This window comes from Corythoichthys intestinalis, chromosome 7 (genome assembly GCF_030265065.1).
Source record: "Corythoichthys intestinalis isolate RoL2023-P3 chromosome 7, ASM3026506v1, whole genome shotgun sequence".
NCBI classification, from domain to species: Eukaryota; Metazoa; Chordata; class Actinopteri; order Syngnathiformes; family Syngnathidae; genus Corythoichthys; species Corythoichthys intestinalis.
This window is the reverse complement of record NC_080401.1, coordinates 59,387,091-59,407,626: the sequence shown is the minus strand read 5'-3', so window position 1 is coordinate 59,407,626 and position 20,536 is coordinate 59,387,091. Positions and strand designations below refer to the sequence as shown.

The 20,536-nt window shown below is 38.3% G+C and overlaps 1 protein-coding gene across 2 annotated transcripts in view; it reads left to right on the top strand.

Annotated features, from left to right (window-relative positions):
* The window catches only part of LOC130919474 (alpha-2-HS-glycoprotein-like), a 48,885-nt gene that overhangs the window by 24,056 nt on the left and 4,293 nt on the right, over positions 1 to 20,536 (top strand). The window contains exons 1-6 of one of the 2 annotated variants that reach the window (XM_057842229.1): positions 3,262 to 3,287; positions 11,009 to 11,246; positions 13,983 to 14,093; positions 14,164 to 14,248; positions 16,923 to 17,092; positions 19,685 to 19,807. In XM_057842229.1, the coding sequence (XP_057698212.1) occupies positions 3,277 to 3,287; positions 11,009 to 11,246; positions 13,983 to 14,093; positions 14,164 to 14,248; positions 16,923 to 17,092; positions 19,685 to 19,807 (738 nt within the window). In that variant the 5' untranslated portion in view covers positions 3,262 to 3,276. Of the gene's footprint in view, positions 1 to 3,261; positions 3,288 to 11,008; positions 11,247 to 13,982; positions 14,094 to 14,163; positions 14,249 to 16,922; positions 17,093 to 19,684; positions 19,808 to 20,536 lie in introns of those variants that run through there. The other variant, XM_057842228.1, reaches the window with a different exon arrangement.

Here is a 20,536-nt window from a genome sequence, read left to right as displayed (position 1 = left end):
GGAGTGCCTTTGACGGCGATAGACGTCCAATTTAATTATTGTGATTAATCTATCCATAGATTGATGTGATTAAACTGTTTTTACAACGTCAGCTATAAACATCTAATAGATTTACGAGAGTCAAACCATTACGAAGATACCAGACGAAAAAAAATTTGAACTAATGGGCTGCTGCCATTGACAGCGATAGACGTCCAATTTAATTATTTGCAATTAATCTATACCAATCTATCGACCTTCACTGCGCCACGCCTTCAAGTAAGGGGCCACAATCACAATCCGCTTCAGTTATTCGCAGTCGTTCGCAGTTAGTCAACACATGAAGGGATCCAATGCCGGATTTAGGTTGAAAAATTACAAAAGCTGTACCGCATACAAACAGGAGAGATTTGTTCGAGGATTCAAGGTAAATATGATGTTTTTGTACCACGCATCCGTGATTGAAGCATTTACTCGCCGGAATTTTCTTCTTTGTTTAAACATGGAGGCGGCTCATTTTCGTAATTGACTAGCCTCATAGACTATGAGTCATAGTTTACGTTTAACCAAGAATCGGGACTGTTTTACGTCCATATATATGAAGAATTTAGGGATTTAAGCATTTATTCACAAGAATTTTTGCCAGAAAAGCTCCTTTGAAGCCAGGCGGCCGCTAACCTCATTGGCTAACATAGTAGCATTGTACTTGACTGAAAAAGCAGTTACTGCTCTAGCACTCCTCTTTAAAAGAAACTGTATTTTAAGCCAATAGAACTGTTGTGTTTGATAGAACAATATGTCAATATGCTAAAGCAGATTCATGGCGCATTAAGCCCCCGAACTATTTTTGATTTGTCCGTTTTACCCTGGAAACCCCCGTTCACAGACGTCGCGCAACCGCTTTTGTTTCAACCCAGCCATAAAACAAAGGTAAGCAATTATATTTGTTATTCAAAATGTCTTTTTTAGCTTAGAATCATTAATTAATTTTTAGCTAAGAATCATTAATTATAAGATAGTGCTATTCTGGTTTTTTTTTTTTTTTTTTTTTTTTTTTTGACCAGCCGCACAACCCGAACTGTTTGATCGATCGGCACCATTCAAATATCAAAACGAACGGAATTTTCACGCGACGCAGGGAATTTTTCGACCGTGTTTGTCGATTATATTGATGCCAATGTATTGTAAGTTGATGCCTATTGACGACCATGGACGTTCAAATTACCCATTCATTTTCAATGGCAAAAAACAAATGTCCCCAAATCAACAGGAAATGACCAGATATGACTAGGACAAGCACCCCAAATGTCCCCAAATGACCTGATATGACCAGGACACGGCCCCCCCAAATGTCCCTAAATGACCTGATATGACCAGGCTACGTCCCCTAAATGTCCCCAAATGACCTGATATAATCAGGACACGCCCCCCAAACGTCCCTAAATGACCTGATAGACAAGGCCACGTCCCTTAAATGTCCCCAAATGACCTGATATGACTAGGGCACGCCCCCCCAAATGTCCCCAAATGACCTGATATGAACAGGATGTGTCTCCCAAATGTCCCCAAATCAACAGGAAGCTACCTGATATTGTCCCTGAAATGTCCCCAAACCAACCTGGGCGGGGCTAAGATCTGTATCTCCACACAGCAAAGACCCAGAGTAATTTCTCCAGAAATTGCACTTTATAGTTGATGTCTAATATTTTGTTTAAAAAAAAAGAAAAAAAGAAAGAAATCGAACTAAAACAACTGAACTCATTTGTTGCCATTGACGAGTATAGACGTCCAATTTAATTAATTGTGATTAATCTATCCAGACATTAAACATTTTTATATCGTCATCTATAAACATATGGCAGATTTACTTGAGTCAAAACAACACAAAGAAATCAGATTTAAAAGATTGAACTAATTCGCTGTTATTGACGGGGATACTCATCTAAAATTTAATGAACTGCGATTAATCTATATATATAGATTCATGCGATTAAACAGTTTTTATAAGGTCAGATTTAAACAAGTAAATTTACTTGAGTCAAAACAACACAAAGAAATTATGCTAACAAAACATGAAGTCTTTGGCTGCCATTGACAGCGTTAGACGTCCAATTTAAATAATTAGGATTAATCTATCTAAACTGTTTTCATAACGTCAGATATTAACATGTAACCGAATTGAGTATAAACCAACACAAATAAATTATATATATATATATATATATTATTAACAAAAAATGAAGTCATTGGCTGCCATTGACAGCGATAGACGTCCAATTTAATGAATTGCGATTAATCTATTCATAGCTCAACACCATTCAACTGTTTTTACAACATCAGACATAAATGTGTAACTTGAGTCAAACCAACACAAGAAATCGGACAAACAAACCTGAACTCATTTGTTGCCATTGACGAGGATAGACGTCTAATTTCATTGTTTGCAATTATACTATACATAGATTAATGCGATTAAACTGTTATTATAAGGTCAGGTTTAAACATGTAACAGATTTACTTGAGTCAAACCAACACAGACATTATATACATATTATTAACAGAACATGAAGTAATTGGCTGCCATTGAAAGCGATAGACGTCCAGTTTAAATTATTGCGATTAAGCTATTGATAGATTAATGCAATTAAACTCTATTAAACGTCAGATTTTAACATATGACACTTACTTGAGTCAAACCAACTCAAAGAAATAGGACTAAAAAAAACTAACCCACGGACTGCTGCCATTGACGGCGATAGACGTCCAATTTAATTATTTGCGATTCATCTATCCATACATTAATACGATTAAACTGTTTTCATAACGTCAGGTTTTAACATGTAACAGATTTACTTGAATATAATAAACCAACACAAAGAAATTATATATACTGTATATATATATATACTAGGGCTGTCAAAATTATCGCGTTAACGGGCGTTAATTAATTTTTTTAATTAATCCCGTTAAAATATTTGACGCAATTAACGCACTATGCCCGCTCAGACAGATTTAAATGTCAGTACAGTGAAGGGCCAACTGTTAATTGTGTTTTATGGAGTTTTTCCGCCCTCTGCTGGCGCTTGGGTGTGACTTGCATATGTTATGTGGCGTAATGTCGCCCTCTGCTGGCGATTCAGTGCAGCTGATTATTTGGGTTTCGGCGCGCTTTTCTGACGTAATTATATGTCGACGTGAACTCACACTAATAGACAGTGCTATTCAGACCAGCTAACGTCCGCATCCAGTATTCAGTGGCAGTTCTCATAGCCCCATCACACTGTTTGTGTCTAATACATGCATCGCTTGTGAGTTATATTCCTCCTTTGTTTATATTCATGAGCATTAGATAGTTATTGATGATGTGTATTTGAATTTGTTTACATATATGGTGAAATGCAGTTACATTGTTAGATGCTTGTGAGCTAATTGGCTAGTGCTACTGCTCAAATGGACACGTGTGTGTACATTTTATGTTATTTTGTGATTTATGCAAGTTATTGACACATTGCTCTGTTATTTTCAGTTTTACAAAAATACAAGAAACGTGCTCCTGTCAAAAAGAGATAACTTCAGTAAAGCCCATGCAACTTTGCCACACCGTCTGATTTCTTTTTGGAACTTATGTTCGCTATCTGTCAATTTGTGTACTCACACACATTGAGGACAGAATAGGGCTACTAGTTTATTTTTTGATTGAAAATTTTACAAATTTTATTCAAACGAAAACATTAAGAGGCGTTTTAATATAACATTTTATCCATGGATCACTTTAACAGAATGTTAATAATGTTAATGCCATCTTGTTGATTTATTGTTATAATAAACAAATACAGTCCTTATGTACCGTATGTTGAATGTATATATCCATCTTGTCTTATCTTTCCATTCCAACAATAATTTACAGAAAAATATGGCATATTTTATAGATGGTTTGAATTGCGATTAATTGCGATTAATTACGATTAATTAATTTTTAAGCTGTAATTAACTCGATTAAAAATTTTAATCGTTTGACAGCCCTAATATATACTGTACTTTTTTTTTGTTGTTGCAATTAATCTATTCATAGATTAACACGATCAAACTATTTTTATAACATCAAACATAAACATGTAACTTGAGTCAAACCAACACAAGAAATCGGACAAACAAACCTGAACTCATTTGTTGTCATTGACGAGGATAGACGTCTAACTTCATTGTTTGCAATTGTTCTATACATAGATTAATGCGATTAAACTGTTATTATAAGGTTATGTTTAAACATGTAACAGATTTACTTGAGTCAAACCAACACAAAGACATTATATACATATTATTAACAGAACATGAAGTCATTGGCTGCCATTGACGGCGATAGACGTCCAATTTAAATAATTGCGATTAAGCTATTGATGGATTAATAATTAAACTCTCAAAGTCAAACCAACTCAAAGAAATTGGACTAAAAAAAATTAACCCACGGACTGCTGCCATTGACGGCAATAGACGTCCAATTCAATTTAATTGCAATTAATCTATGCAATTAAACTATTTATGTATCACCATATTTTAACATGTGACAGACTTACTTGAGACAAACCAACACAAAGAAATCGCACCAAAAAAAATTGAACTCATGGGCTCCTGCCACTGACGGTGATAGACATCCAGTTTAATTAATTGCGATTAATCTAAGCGATTGAACTGTATTAACAATGTCAGCTATGAACATGTAACAGATTTACTAGAGTCAAACCAATTCAAAGATATCGGACTAAAACAAATATTGAAGTAATGGGCTGCTGCCATTGACGGCGATAGACGACCAATTTAATTATGCGATTAATCTATCCATATCTATAACGTCCGATTTCAACATGTAACAGATTTACTTGAATATAATAAACCAACACAAAGAAATTATATACATACTTTTTTTTTTTTTTTAATGAAGTAATTGGCTGCCATTGACGCCGATAGACATCCAATTTAATAAATTGCAATTAAACTATTCATTGATTAACACGATTAAACTATTTTTGTAACATCAAACATAAACATGTAACTTGAGTCAAACCAACACAAAAAAATCGGACAAAAAAAAAACTGAACTCATTTGTTGCCATTGACGAGTATAGATGTCCAATTTAATTATTTATGATAATTATTTATAATATTTAATTAATCTAGACATAGATTAATGCGATTAAACTGTTTTTATAAGGTCAGATTCAAACATGTAACCGATTTACTCGGGTCAAAACAACACACAAACAACAAATCATGTGTACAAAACATGAAATCATTGGCTGCCATTGACGGCGATAGACGTCCAATTTATACAATTGCGATTAATCTATTCAGATATTACTGCGATTAAACTGTTTAAATAATGTCAAACATAATCATGTAACTTGCGTCAAACCAACACAAAAAAATTAGACTAAAAAATTCATTAGTTGCTGCCAAACAAAAACATGATCATCCAATTTAATTGCGATTAATCTATACATTGATTAGCACAAGTAAACTTTTTTAAAGGTCAGATTCAAACAAGTCACTGATTTACTTGAGTCAAAAAAACAACACAAAGCAATTATCTAAACAAAACATGAAGCCATTGGCTGCCACTGACGGCGATAGACGTCCAATTTTATGAATTACGATTAAATATACATAGATTAATGCAATTAAGCAGTTTTAATAACGCCAGATCTAAACCTGTTATAGATTTCCTTAAATCGAATCAACACAAAGATTATGCTAACAAAACATGAAGTCGTGTGCTGCCATTGACTGGGATAGTCGTCCAATTTAATGAATTGCGATTAATCTATGCATAGATTAATGCGATGTAACTGTTTTTATAACGTCAGATTTAAATATGTAACAGATTTACTTGAGTCAAAGCAACAGCAAGAAATTATACTAGCAAAAAAAAAAAGAGGTCATTGGCTGCCATTGACGGCAATAAACGTCCAATTTAATTACTTGCGATTAATCTATTCACAGATTAATGCGATTAAACTGTTTTCATAATGTCAGATTTTAGTCTTGGCTTGACTTGAGTCAAACCCACATTAAAAAAAAAATGAGCAAAAAAACTGTCTGACTGCCAATGACGGGGATAGTCGTCCAATTTAATGAATTGCGATTAATCTATCCATAGATTAATGCAATTAAAGTCTTATCATGTCAGATTTATACCTGTTACAGATTTTCTTGAGTCAAATAGACACAAAGAAATCGTATTTAGAAAATGGAACTCATGGGCTGCTGCCGATGACATGGATTGACGTCCAATATATTTAATTACGATTAATCCATTGATTAATGCAATTAAGCTTTTTTTATAACGTCAGATTTTAAGAGGTGACGGATTTACTTGAGTCAAAACAACAAGAAATTATACTAGCAAAATAAATGAAGTCATTGGCTGCCACTGACGGCGATAGACGTTCAATTTAATCAATTGCGATTAATCTATTTGTATAGATTATAGCGATGAAACTGTTTTTATAACGTCAGATTTACACATATAAATGTTTTACTTGAGTGAAAACAACACAATAAATCATACTAGAAAATAAATGAACTCATTGGCTGCCATTGACGGTGATAGATGTCCAATTTAATTACTTGCGATTAATCTAAGCATAGATTTATGTAATTAAACTGTTTTTATAATGTCAGATTTACACATAAAACATCACTTGAGTCAAAGTAACACATTTTTTTAACACATGTTTTCACATGTTTTATCCTTGAAACAATGAGAGATTTCTCATCTGTTTGACTTTCTTGTTGAGCACCAAAGTGCAGTCAGTGTGTTTTGTCGATGTTTGACTTTGACTTTTTGGCCGCGAGCCTCCTGTTTGTCAACCTGTTGCCAAATACAAAAGTCCAGCTTGTCTGGAAAAATGCCACAACAAAAATCACTCAGATATGGCAATGGAATACATTTGTTTCAGAATAACCCTTTATAGTGAAATGATGTACCGATACACCGAAATGATACGTTTTAATAGATTGGGACAAAAAAAAAGTCCCATTCATTTCCAAAGTTCAAATTTTCAAAAAGCTCCTATTGATTTTCAACTTGAACCTGCAAAAATCTGGTGGTGTTTATTTTTTATTTTTTTACCAAAAACTTACTAGGAATTTCCCCCAAAAATTAATAGGGATAAATAGGAAGGGGAAGTGACCCCAGAATCAGTGGCGCCACCAGGGGGTGGCGCCACTGATTCTGATTCACCCCTATAAATTGGTTGGCTACCCCACTGGCCACCCCGCTTGCCAGTATATCGTTAGATTATTGTAGCAGTTATGCATTTCATCCCAAATGAATGCATTTATTTTGTTTTGTTAAATGTAGGGCTGTCAAATTTATCACGTTAACGGGTGATAATTAATTTTTTAAAATTAATCACGTGAAAATATTCATCGCAATTAACGCATTTGCTGTACGACTCATTCACGCATTGCCGCAAACAGCCTATAATGGCGCCGTTTTACTTATATACAGAGATAAGAGGCAGAGTGGAGTAGATACAAGCATTCATTGGGGCCATGCTTTTAATTGGCAAAAGCTTCTGTCATCTTTCCCACAGCAACCATGAATATTGTGGGAAGCGACGTGGGGAAGAATAACAGGAGTTGATCTTTTTCTTAACACCCTGTAGTGTACCCAACGCAGAGAAGATATAGCATTTGCAGCCACCACACACAGTCATGGTTGCACCACTTCCCATAATGCATTTGGGTAGAACAGTTAAGTCGCTACAGTATCATTTACTGAAAGCTCAACAAATACACTAGTTGGCAATATTTAGTCACAATATACAAACTCACATTTATCCTTTAAGAATTACAAGTCTTTCTATCCGTGGATCCCTTTCACAGAAAGAATGTTAATAAAGTTAATGCCATCTTGTGGATTTATTGTTATAATAAAGAAATACAGTACTTTGTACAGTACAGTATGTTGAATGTATATATCAGTCTTGTCTCATCTTTCCATTCCAACAATAATTTACAGAAAAATATGGCATATTTTAGAGATGGTTTGAATCGCGATTAATTACGATTAATTAATTTTTAAGCTTTGATTAACTCGATTAAAAATTTTAATCATTTGACAGCCCTAGTTAAATGTACACCTTACGCCTAATATATACATAACACATTATAACAGAATTGTTGTGGAACTCAAAATGTTGACTGGACAGTAATGGACTATGCACATTAAATCATTAGTAACATCAAATATTACACAATACACCAAAGTATATCAGTAGCTGTGTCCTTAAGTCTTTCTGATAGTTTTCCCCTGACCTTTTTACTGCGACAATATAATGAAAACCTGAAATTATGGCTTTTAGTTTTGGCCACCCCAAGATTTGAAGTGGCCCCATCTGGCCACCCCTATGAAAAATTTCTGGAGGCGCCACTGCCCAGAATAACCTAAAATGTACTGGAAGTGACCCGAAATCAACAGGAAGTAACTAATGAACAGTTAGTGACCCAGAAATACCCAAAAATCAATAGGAAATTATCCAAAATGTACAGGAAGTGACACCAGTAAGCCCAAACTGCCATTTAAAAATGAATGGAAAATTTGGACAAGCACAGTCAATGGCATGGATGTGTAAGGCCTGCAAAAATGCCATATACAAAAAAAAATGCCACATACCAAAATCCATTTGCGACATACCAAAAAAAAAATGCCACAAGCAAAAAAATGCCACATAACAAAATCCATTTTGCTACATACCAAAAAAGCCAAATGCCAAAATCCATTTTACCACATACCAAAGAATGTCGATTGCCCAAAAAATGCCACATGCCAAAATCCATTTTGCCACATTCCCAAAATAAAAAACACATGCCAAAGTCCATTTTGCCTCATAACAAAAAAATGCCACATGCCAAAAATGCCACACAACAAAATCCATTTTGCCACATTCCCAAAAAAGCCACATGCCAAAAAAATCCATTTTGCCACATACCAAAAAGTGCCAAATGCCAAAAAATGCCACATGCAAAAAAAAGCCACACAACAAAATCCATTTTGCCACATACCAAAAAATGCCACATGCCCCCCCAAAAAATGCCACATGCGAAAAATCCATTTTGCCATATACCAAAACAGTGCCACATGTAAAAAGAAATGCCACATAACAAAATCCATTTTGCTACATACTAAAAAAAAGCCACATGCCAAAATCCATTTTGCCACATACCAAAAAAATGCCACGTGCCCCAAAAAATGCAATATGCCAAAATCCATTTTGCCACATACCAAAAAGTGCCAAATGCCAAAAAAAGCCACCCAAAAAAATCAATTTTGCCACATACCCAAAAAATTTCACATGCCCCCTCAAAAAATGCCACATGCCAAAATCCATTTTGCCATACACCAAAACAGTGCCACATGCAAAAAGAAATGCCACATAACAAAATCCATATTGCTACATACTAAAAAAAGCCACATGCCAAAATCCATTTTGCCAAATAACAAAATCCATTTTGCTACATACTAAAAAAAGCCACATGCCAAAATCAATTTCGCCACATACCAAAAAGTGCCAAACGCCAAAAAATGTCACATGCAAAAAAAAGCCACACAACAAAATCCATTTTGCCACATACCCAAAAAATGCCACATGCCCCCCCAAAAAAATGCCACATGCCAAAATCCATTTTGCCATACACCAAAACAGTGCCTCGTGCAAAAAGAAATGCCACATAACAAAATCCATATTGCTACATACTAAAAAAAAAGCCACATGCCAAAATCCATTTTGCCACATAACAAAATCCATTTTGCTACATACTAAAAAAAGCCACTTTTTTTTTCTTGAGGGTGTGTTCTCGGTGTGGTCTCCTTATGGTATTGTTTTGATGGTGTGAATTATTAGTTTGAAAATCAATAAAAATATTGTGGGGGGGGGGAGCCACATGCCAAAATCCATTTTGCCACATACCAAAGAAATACCACGTGCCCAAAAAAATGCAACATGCGAAAAAACATTTTGCCACATACCAAAAAGATGCCACATGCCCCCCAAAAATGCTACATGCCAAAATCCATTTTGCCACATACCAAAAAGATGCCACATGCCCCCAAAAAACGCTACATGCCAAAATCCATTTTGCCACGTGCCAAAAAAATGCCGCATGCCAAAATCCATCTTCCCACATATCAAAAAAGTGCCAAAGGCCAAAAAAATGCCACATGCAAAAAAACTGCCACACAGTAAAATCCATTTTGCCACATACCAAAAAAGCCACATGCCAAAATCCATTTTGCCACATATAAAAAAAAAAAATGCCACATGCCCCCCCAAAAAATGCCACATGCCAAAATCCATTTTGTGAACAGGAAGTAACCCGTAAATGTCCTATATGTACCATAAAGTGACCCGCAATTGACAGGAAGTGACCTAGAAATGCCCTGAAATCAACAAGTGACCTATAATCAACTAGAAGTGACACGTAAATTTCCTAAAATTAACAGGGAATGACCAAAAACGTACAGGAGGTGACCCAAAAGCTACGGTGAGTTACCTGTAAATGCTCCAAAATAAACAAAAAAATGACCCAAATCCACAGGAAGTGACCCGTAAATGTCTCAAAACTAACAGGAAGTAACCCCAAAATGACAGGAAGTAACCCAAGTAAGTGACCCAAAAGGAAGGAAAGAAGTCACCCAGTAATGATTCAAAGTCATGATAAAGTCACCTAAAATCAACAGGAAGTGGGGTGAAAATACCCTTAAATAAAACAAAAAAAGGAACGCAAAATAAACTCATTGCTTGCAATCGACAACGATAGATGTCCGATCCATTTGTACGTCTAGAGTTAAAAAGTCAGTTTTCCCGCTCTCAGTCCAGATTTGAACTTTTGCCGGAATTGATTTTCGCATCGATTCCCAAAAGATGGGCTATCGTTTACAAATTACGCCATTGGCGGTCACAGTCTACGTGAGCCTTCCCCCGATTAAAGTCTGTGTTTGTTTTCTCCCCGTCGGCGTCCATAAAAGTGCGGCGCCGGTCGCTCCGTTTCGTACCGGTCCCGCTCTCGTGATGGCGACTCACCTGCTTGCCGCTCTGCTGTGCTGCGCTACGGCTCTCCTGGTGGCGGCCACTTCGCCCCCTGTGACATGCGTCGATGACGCAGGGGCGGCGGCGACTATCTTGGCCGTGCAACACATCAACGAGCATCACAAGCACGGCTACAAGTTCAAGCTGGAGGAAACCCAAGCCAGCAACTTTCAACAGGTTAGCTTGGCTAGCTAGCAAGCTGTATAATGCTATCATTTAAAGGACGGATTTTCCTTTACCATGCAAAATTACAGCCAATTAATAACAGGCGTCCAATCCAATCACTTCCTGTCAATTTTGGGACATTTATGGGTTACTTGCTGTTGATTTTGGGTCACTTGTTGTTTTGGGGCATTTCTAGGTCACTTCCTGTCAATTTCAGGTCACTTCCTGTTGATATAGGGTCACTTTTTTCATTTGGTAGCATTTCCAGGTCATTCCCTGTCAATTTCAGGTCACTTCCTGTTGATTTTGGGTCATTTCCTGTTCATTTTGGGACATTTACAGGTCACTTCCTGTCAATTTGGGGTCACTTCCAAGTCACTTCCTGTCAATTTGGGGTCACTTCCTGTTGATTTTTGGTCACTTCTTGTTTTGGGGCACTTCTAGGTCACTTCCTGTCAATTTGAGGTCACTTCCTGTTGATATGGGGTCACTTTTTTTCATTTGGGAGCATTTCCAGGTCATTCCCTGTCAATTTTAGGTCACTTCCTGTTGATTTTGGGTCATTTCCTGTTCATTTTGGGACATTTACAAGTCACTTCCTGTTGATTTTGGGTCACTTTTTGTTAATTTGGGAGCCTTTCCAGGTCACTTCCTGTCAATTTCGGGTCATTTCCAAGTCACTTCCTGTCAATTTGGGGTCACTTCCTGTTGATTTTGGGTCACTTGTTGTTTTTGGGGCATTTCTAGGTCACTTCCTGTCAATTTGAGGTCACTTCCTGTTGATTTTGGGTCATTTCTGTTCATTTTGGGACATTTATGGGTTACTTCCTGTTGATTTTGGGTCACTTGTTGTTTTGGGGCATTTCTAGGTCACTTCCTGTCAATTTCAGGTCACTTCCTGTTACTTATGGGGTCACGTTTTTCATTTGGTAGCATTTCCAGGTCATTCCCTGTCAATTTTAGGTCACTTCCTGTTGATTTTGGGTCATTTCCTGTTCATTTGGGGACATTTACAGGTCACTTCCTGTTGATTTTGGGTCACTTTTTGTTAATTTGGTCGCCTTTCCAAGTCACTTCCTGTCAATTTGGGGTCACTTCCTGTTGATTTTGGGTCACTTTTTGTTCATTTGGGAGCCTTTCCAGGTCACTTCCTGTCAATTTTGGGTCACTTCCAAGTCAATTCCTGTCAATTTGGGGTCACCTCCTGTTTATTTTGGGTCACTTGTTGTTTTGGGGCATTTCTAGGTCACTTCCTGTCAGTTTGACGTCACTTCCTGTTGATATGGGGTCACTTTTTTTTCATTTGGGAGCATTTCCAGGTCATTCCCTGTCAATTTGAGGTCACTTCCTGTCGATTTTGGGTCATTTCCTGTTCATTTTGGGACATTTACAGGTCACTTCCTGTTGATTTTGGCTCACTTTTTGTTCATTTGGGAGCCTTTACAGGTCACTTTCTGTCAATTTGGGGTCATTTCCAAGTCACTTCTTGTCAATTTGGGCTCATTTTCTATTGATTTTTGGTCACTTTCTGTTGCTTTTGGGACATTTTCGGTTCACTTCCTGTTGATTTTGGGTCACTTGTTGATTTAGAGTAATTTCCAAGTAACTTCCTGTCAATTTAGGGTCACTTCCTTTTGATTTTGGGTCACTTATTGTTGCTTTTGGGACATTTGATTTTGGGTCACTTGTTGATTTGGGGGATTCATATGTCACTTCCTGTCAACTTGGGGTCACGTCCTGTCAATTCTGGGTCATTTCCTGTAGATCGTTAATCACTTTTTGTTTATTTGGGGGCATTTCCACCTCGTTTTCCGTTAATTTTGGGATATCTATAGGTCACTTCCTGTAAACTTTAGGTAATTTCCTGTTCATTTCAGACATTTACAGGTCACTTCCTGTCAATTTGGGGTCACTTCTTGTTGATTTGGAGTCACTTTTTCTCCACTTGGGAGTATTAAAGGTCAATTACAATTGATTTTGGGCCTCATTATGTTGCTTTTGGGACATTTACGGGTCACTTCCTGTTGATTTTGGGACACTTGTTGATTTCGGAGCATTCCTAGGTCACTTCCTGTCAATTTTGGGTTACTTTTCATTCACTTGTCAGCATTTCCAGATCACTTCTTGTCAATTTGGGGTCACTTTCTATTGCTTTTGGGACATTTTCGGTTCACTTCCTGTTGATTTTGGGTCACTTGTTGATTTGGAGTAATTTCCAGGTCACTTCCTGTCAATTTAGGGTCACTTCCTTTGATTTTGGGTCACTTATTGTTGCTTTTGGGATAACTTACGGGTCACTACCATTTGATATTGGGTCACTTGTTGATTTGGGGGCATTCATATGTCACCTCCTGTCAATTTTGGGCATTCCCAGATCACTTCCTGTCAACTTGGGGTCACTTTCTGTCACTTTTGAGTCATTTACTGTAGATTGCGAATCACTTTTTGTTGAATTGGGGGCATTTCCCCCTTGCTTTCTGTTCATTTTGGGATATTTATAGGTCACTTTATGTAAACTTTAGGTCATATCCTGTTCATTTTGGTATATTTACAGGTCACTTCCTGTTGATATTGGGGCATTACTAATAACTAATTATAAAGCCTAAATCATAAGGCCTTACTTTGTCATCTCACCATTGATAAATAACCCTAACCCTATATTTACATTTATGTTCTGTAATTTTCTGGTCTGAGAAAGTACTTTGAAGGACTTTTTTTTCTCAGTAAAACAATCTTTTTTTTTTTCAGGGGTCAGACCGTTGCCATTTTGATCTCCTGTTGAAGTTGAGACAGACCAAATGCCACGTCAGCAACCCCAAATCTCACGAGGACTGCGAAGTCATGACTCGCACCGACCGGGTGAGTAGCAAAACTCTAGCATCTAAGCAAAGCTACGATGAGCTAAGCTAACCTGTGCGCTTTCTCCAAGGGCGCGTTGGCCACCTGCAACAGCAAGGTTGAGGTGGTAGGGGGCGTGGCCCACGTTGTCTCGCACAATTGCGACACCAAAGCAGGTACAACTTTTCATCATACATTTTCAAGTTATCCTTGAATTTCCAATGACACCCACAAGATGGAGTTTTACATAAAACAGTGCCCCAAAATCAACAGGAAGTGATCCGAGAAATGCCACAAAATCAATACAAAGAACGTGACTGATACCATAAACCCATAAAATGCCACAAATTTACGGGAAATGACTCAAAAGCAACAGAAAGTAACCCATAAAAATCCCCCAAATTAACAGGAAATAACCTAAAGATGCCCCAAAATTGACCGGTGACTCAAAATGAACAGGAAGTGACACGGGAATACGCCAAAACTAACAGGAAGCAACCCATGCCATCCCCTGAATGAACAGGAAGTACCACTAAATCAACAGGAAGTGACCCCAAATCCACAGGAAGTGACCTGGGAATACTACAAAATCAACAGGAAGTGATCTCCAATTGCCTCAAAATCGAAATGAAGGTACTCAAAATGAACAGTAAGTGACCAAAAATTAATAGGAAATTACCTAAAATTGCCCCAAAGTTGACAGGAAGTGACTCAGAATGAACAGGAAGTGACCCAAAATCAATAGGAAATGACCTAAAATTGCCAAGATTGACGGAAAGTGACCCAAAATCAACAGGAAGTGACCTGAAATTGACCCAAATTTGAAAGGAAGTTACTTAAAATGATCAGGAAGTGACCCAAAATCAACAGGAAGTGACCTAAATTGCACCAGAATTGACCGGTGACTCACAATGAACAGGGAGTGACCTGATAATTCTGCAACATCAATAGGAGGTGAACAAAAATTACCAGGAAGTGACCTACAACTGCCCCAAATTTGAAAGGAAGTTACTTAAAATGATCAGGAAGTGACCTAAATTGCACCAAATTTGACCGGTGACTCATGATGAAGAGGAATTGATCCAAAATCAACAAGCAGTGACCCAAAATGAACAGGAAGTGACCTGGCAATGATGCAAAATCAACAAGAAGTAACCCAAAAATCAACAGGAAGTGACCTGAAATTGCACCAAAATTGACCAGTTACCCAAAATCAACAGGTAATGACCCAAAATTGCACCAAAATTGACCGGTGACTCATAATGAACAGGAAATGACCTAAAACTGCCTCAAATTTGAAAGGAAATTAATTAAAATGATCAGGAAGTGACCCAAAATTATCAGAAAGTGACCTAAAACTGCCCCAAATTTGAAAGGAAGTTACTTAAAATGATCAGGAAGTGACCCCAAGTCAACAGAAAGTGACATAAATTTCACCAAAATTCACAGGAAGTGACTCGGAATGAACAGGAAGTGACCCAAAATCAATAGGAAATTACCTACAATTGCCCCAAGATTGACGGAAAGTTACCCCAAATCAACAGGAAGTGACCTAAATTGCACCAAAATTGACCGGTGACTCATAATGAACAAGGAGTGACCTGGGAATTCTGCAACTTCAATAGGAAGTGAACAAAAAATAACATGAAGTGACCTAAAACTGCCCCAAATTTGAAAGGAAATTACTTAAAATGATCAGGAAGTGACCCAAAATGATCAGGAAGTGACCTAAAACTGCCCCAAATTTGAAATGAAGTTACTTAAAATGATCAGGAAGTGACCCCAAATCAACAGGAAGTGACCTAAATTTGCCCCAAATTTGAAAGGAAGTTACTTAAAATGATTAGGAAGTGACCCCAAATCAACAGGAAGTGACCCAAATTGCACCAAATTTGACTGGTGACTCATAATGAACAGGAACTGATCCAAAATCAACAAGAAGTGACCCAAAATGAACAGGAAGTGACCTGAAATTGCCCCAAAATACATAGGTGACTCAAAATGAACAGGAAGTGACCTGGCAATGATGCAAAATCAACAAGAAGTAACCCAAAATCAACAGGAATGGGCCCAAAAATCAACAGGAAGTGACCTCAAATTGCACCAAAATTGACCAGTGACCCAAAATAAACAGGAAGTGACCTGGGAATGCTGCAACATCAATAGGAAGTGAACAAAAAAACTAACAGTAAGTGACCTGAAATTGCACCAAATTTGAAAGGTAGCTACTCAAAATCAACAGGAAACGGCCCAAAATTAACAGGAAGTGACCTAAAATTGTCCCAGAATTGGCAGGAGGTGACTCAAAATGATCATGAAGTGACCTGGGAATGCTACAACATCAATAGTAAGTGAACAAATATTAACAGGAAGTGACCTACATTGCACCAAATTTGCCTGGTGACTCAAAATAAACAGGAAGTGACCTGGGAATGCTGCAACATCAATAGGAAGTGAACAAAAACGAACAGGAAATGACCTAAAATTGCCCCAAATTAGAAAGGAAGTTACTCAAAATTAATAGGAAGTGGCCCAAAATTGACAGGAAGTGACCTAGGAATGCTCCGAAATCAACAAGTGTCCCAAAATCAACAGGAAGTGACCCGTAAATGTCCCAAAAGCAACATAATGAGGACCAAAATCATTTGTAATTGACTTTTAATGCTCTCAAATGGAAAAAAGTGACCCCAAATCAACAGGATGTGACCTCAAATTGACAGGAAGTGACCTGGAAATGCTGCAAAATCAACAGGAAATGACCTAAAATTGCCCAAAAGCAACAAAGTGACATACAGGAGATTTTGGTTTTTTTTACCAGCCACTAAAGGCTTTTGTGGTACCTGTGCACAGAGTTCACCAACGCCGAGATGGCAATGACTTGTCCCGACTGCCCCGGCTTGACGGCTTTGGATGACGAGACGGGCGCGAAGGCGGCTCAGGCGGCCGTCAAAAAGTACAACCAGCAGAACAACCATCTTCACTACTTTGGCCTGATGGAGATTTCACAGCTGAAGTCCTTTGTGAGTCCTTTAGAACTCTTTCGCTGCCATTGACGGTGATCGACGTCCAATCCATTTGAAGTGCGAGGGCTGAAAGCGAATGAACGTCATTGCCAGCCCCCCACTTCAAATGGACTGGACGTCGATCACTGTCAATGGCAGCCAACGTGGTCAAATAAGCTTGTTTTGACTTCATTTGAATGTCAATGCATTGCCTGTACTGTGAGTGTTGCCCCTACCAACATGGCCGCCAATCCTAAGGCCATGTTGGCAGGGGCGATGAAAAGTCTTTTCGTGCTTCTGTCGTCAATTGAAATGAGTTTATCACTAGTAGACGTCCAAGCCATTTGAAGCGGGAGGGTTGGCAGCGTTCGTTCATTTGCTGCCAACCCTCCCTTTTCAAATGGATTGGACTTCTAGCTCCCTCAATAGCAGCCAACCGGGTCAAAATAGCTCGTTGTGACTTAATTTGAACTTCAATGCAATGACGTTAATGGGAGCGTCACCTCATGGCAGCCATTTTGGGAGGGGCAATGAACAGCCCTTTGAGGCTGTTGCCGTCAGTTGCAATGAGTTTCTTTCCAGGAGAGGGCCAATCTGTTTTAACCAGGAGGGTTGGCAGCCTTCGTTCATTTGCTGTCAACCCTCCCACTTCAAATGGGTTGGACGTTAGTCCCCTCAAAGGCAGCCAACAGGGGTCAAATAAACCAGTAATGTTTTTATTTGAATGTCAATGTATTGACTTTAATGGGAACGTTGCCTCAGGGCGGCCATGTTGGTGGGGGCGATGAAAAGTCTTTTCGTGCTTGTCGTCAATTGAAATGAGTTTATGACTAGTAGACGTCCAAGCCATTTGAAGCGGGAGGGTTGGCAGCGTTCATTCATTTGCTGCCAACCCCCCCACTTAAAACGGATTGGACTTCTAGCTCCCTCAATAGCAGCCAACCGGGTCAAAATAGCTCGTTGTGACTTAATTTGAACTTCAATGCAATGACGTTAATGGGAGCGTCACCTCATGGCAGCCATTTTAGGAGGGGCAATGAACGGCCCTTTGAGGCTGTTGCCGTCAGTTGCAATGAGTTTATTTCCAGGAGAGGGTCAATCTGTTTTAACCAGGAGGGTTGGCAGCCTTCGTTCACTTGCTGTCAACCCTCCCACTTCAAATGGGTTGGACGTCAGTCCCCTCAAAGGCAGCCAACAGGGGTCAAATAAACCAGTAATGTTTTTATTTGAATGTCAATGCATTGACTTTAATGGGAACGTTGCCTCAGGGCAGCCATGTTGGTAGGGGCGATCAAAGGCCTTTTTATGCTTTTGCCATCAATTGAAATTAGTTGATTACGAGTAGATGTCCAATCTGTTTGAAACGGGAGGGTTGGAAGCATTGTTCATGTGTTGACAACCCTCCTACTTCAAATGGATTGGACATCTAGCACCCACATTGGCAGCCAACAGGGTCAAACAAGTTGCTAGCCAATAAGGTGAAATAAGCTAGTTATATTTTAACATTAATGCATGGACTTTGGTAGAAACGGTACCTCATGGCGGCCATGTTGGTAGGGGGGATGAAAGGCCTTTTCATGCTTTTCCCGTCTATCGAAATGAGTTTATGACTAGTAGACGTCCAATCTGTTTCAAGTGAGAGGTTGGCAGCGAGGGAACGTTCTGCTAACCCCCCATTTTCAAACAGATTGGACATTCAGCTCCCTCAATAGCAGGTAACGGAGTCAAATAATCAAGCATTGACTTAATATGAACATCAATGCATTGACTTTAATGGGAACGTTGCCTCAGGGCGGCCATGTTGGTGGGGGTGAGGAACGGTCTTTTCATGCTTCTGTCATAAATTGAAATGAGTTTATCACTAGTAGACATCCACTCTGTTTGAAGCGGGGGTTGGCAGCGAATGAACTGTCTGCCAACTGTAGAAATATATTTCCATTTATTCACAATAATCACACGAGAAAAATGCCACTTACTTTTCTTATATATTCACACAGGCCCCTTTTGTCTTCTTACCAGTGTATGTAATTTGATCAGGGCGGGGGGTTGTACATTCCAAGTAAGTTACCCGAGAAGGGGGAAAAAGGCTACGCACGGGGAGGCTGGGGCACTTTTGTTTCGTCTCCTGGTACCAATAATGTCTTGTCTTTTCTGTTTGTCTGTCTTTAAGTATAAATTATTTGTTCTTTTTTATTCCCGAATTCTGTGTCATCATCTCCTGTTCGTTATAAGAATAACACAACTTGTAACAAGGATAAATCGACTCTTTTCCTTCACAGCCCTCCCACTTCAAACGGACGTCTAGCTCCCTCAATGGCAGCCAACAGGGTCAAATAAGCCAGTTATATTTTAATTTGAACGTCATTGCATTGACTTTAATGGGAAGTTGCCTCAGTGCGGCCATGTTGGTAGGGGCGATGAAAGGCCTTTTCTTTCTTTTGCTGCTATTGAAATGAGTTGATTGCTAGTAGAGGTCCAATCAGTTTTGAAGCAGGAGGTTGGCAGGGAATGAACGAACGTTCAACCCTCCCACTTCAAATGAATTGGACGTCTAGCGCCGTCAATGCAGCCGATGGGTTAATAAGATGTGGCGCTCCTTTGTGATGACAGTACATCCCGAGCCCGACCGGCGGCACCTTCTTGAGACTAGAGTTCGCCCTGGTGGAGACGGTCTGTCCAAAAGATTCCAGGATTGCCCAAGAAGCCTGTGAAGCACGCTGCCCCGATCGAGCTGTGAGTTAACTCATTCACCGCCATGGTTGTTGAAAACAGAAATTCTGAATATATATATCTTGGAGCAATTTTATTTCTCACGTTTTTTTTAGGGCTGTCAAACGATTAAAATTTTTAATTGAGTTCATTACAGCTTAAAAATTAATTAATCGTAATTAATCGCAATTAATCGCAATTCAAAAAATCTATAAAATATGCCATATTTTTCTGTAAATTATTGTTGGAATGGAAAGATAAGACACAATATGGATATATAAATTCAAAATACAGTACATAAGGACTATTTGTTTATTATAACAATAAATCAACAAGATGGCATTAACATTATTAACATTCTGTTAGAGCAATCCATGGATAGAAAGACTTGTAGTTCTTAAAAGATAAATGTTAGTACAAGTTTTTTATATTAAAACCCCTCTTAATGTTTTTGTTTTAATAAAATTTGTAAAATTTTCAATCAAAAAATAAACTAGTAGCCCGCCATTGTTGATGTCAATAATTACTTACACAATGCTCATGGGTGCTGAAGCTTATAAAATCAGTGGCACCCAAGCGCCAGCAGAGGGTGGCAAAACTCCATAAAACACAACAAGTGAGCATTTCACTGTGTACTGTCATTTAAAGCTCTCTGAGCGGGGCATCTGCGTTAATTGCGTCAAATATTTTAACGTGATTAATTGAAAAAATTAACGCCCGTTAACGCGATAATTTTGACAGCCCTAGTTTTTA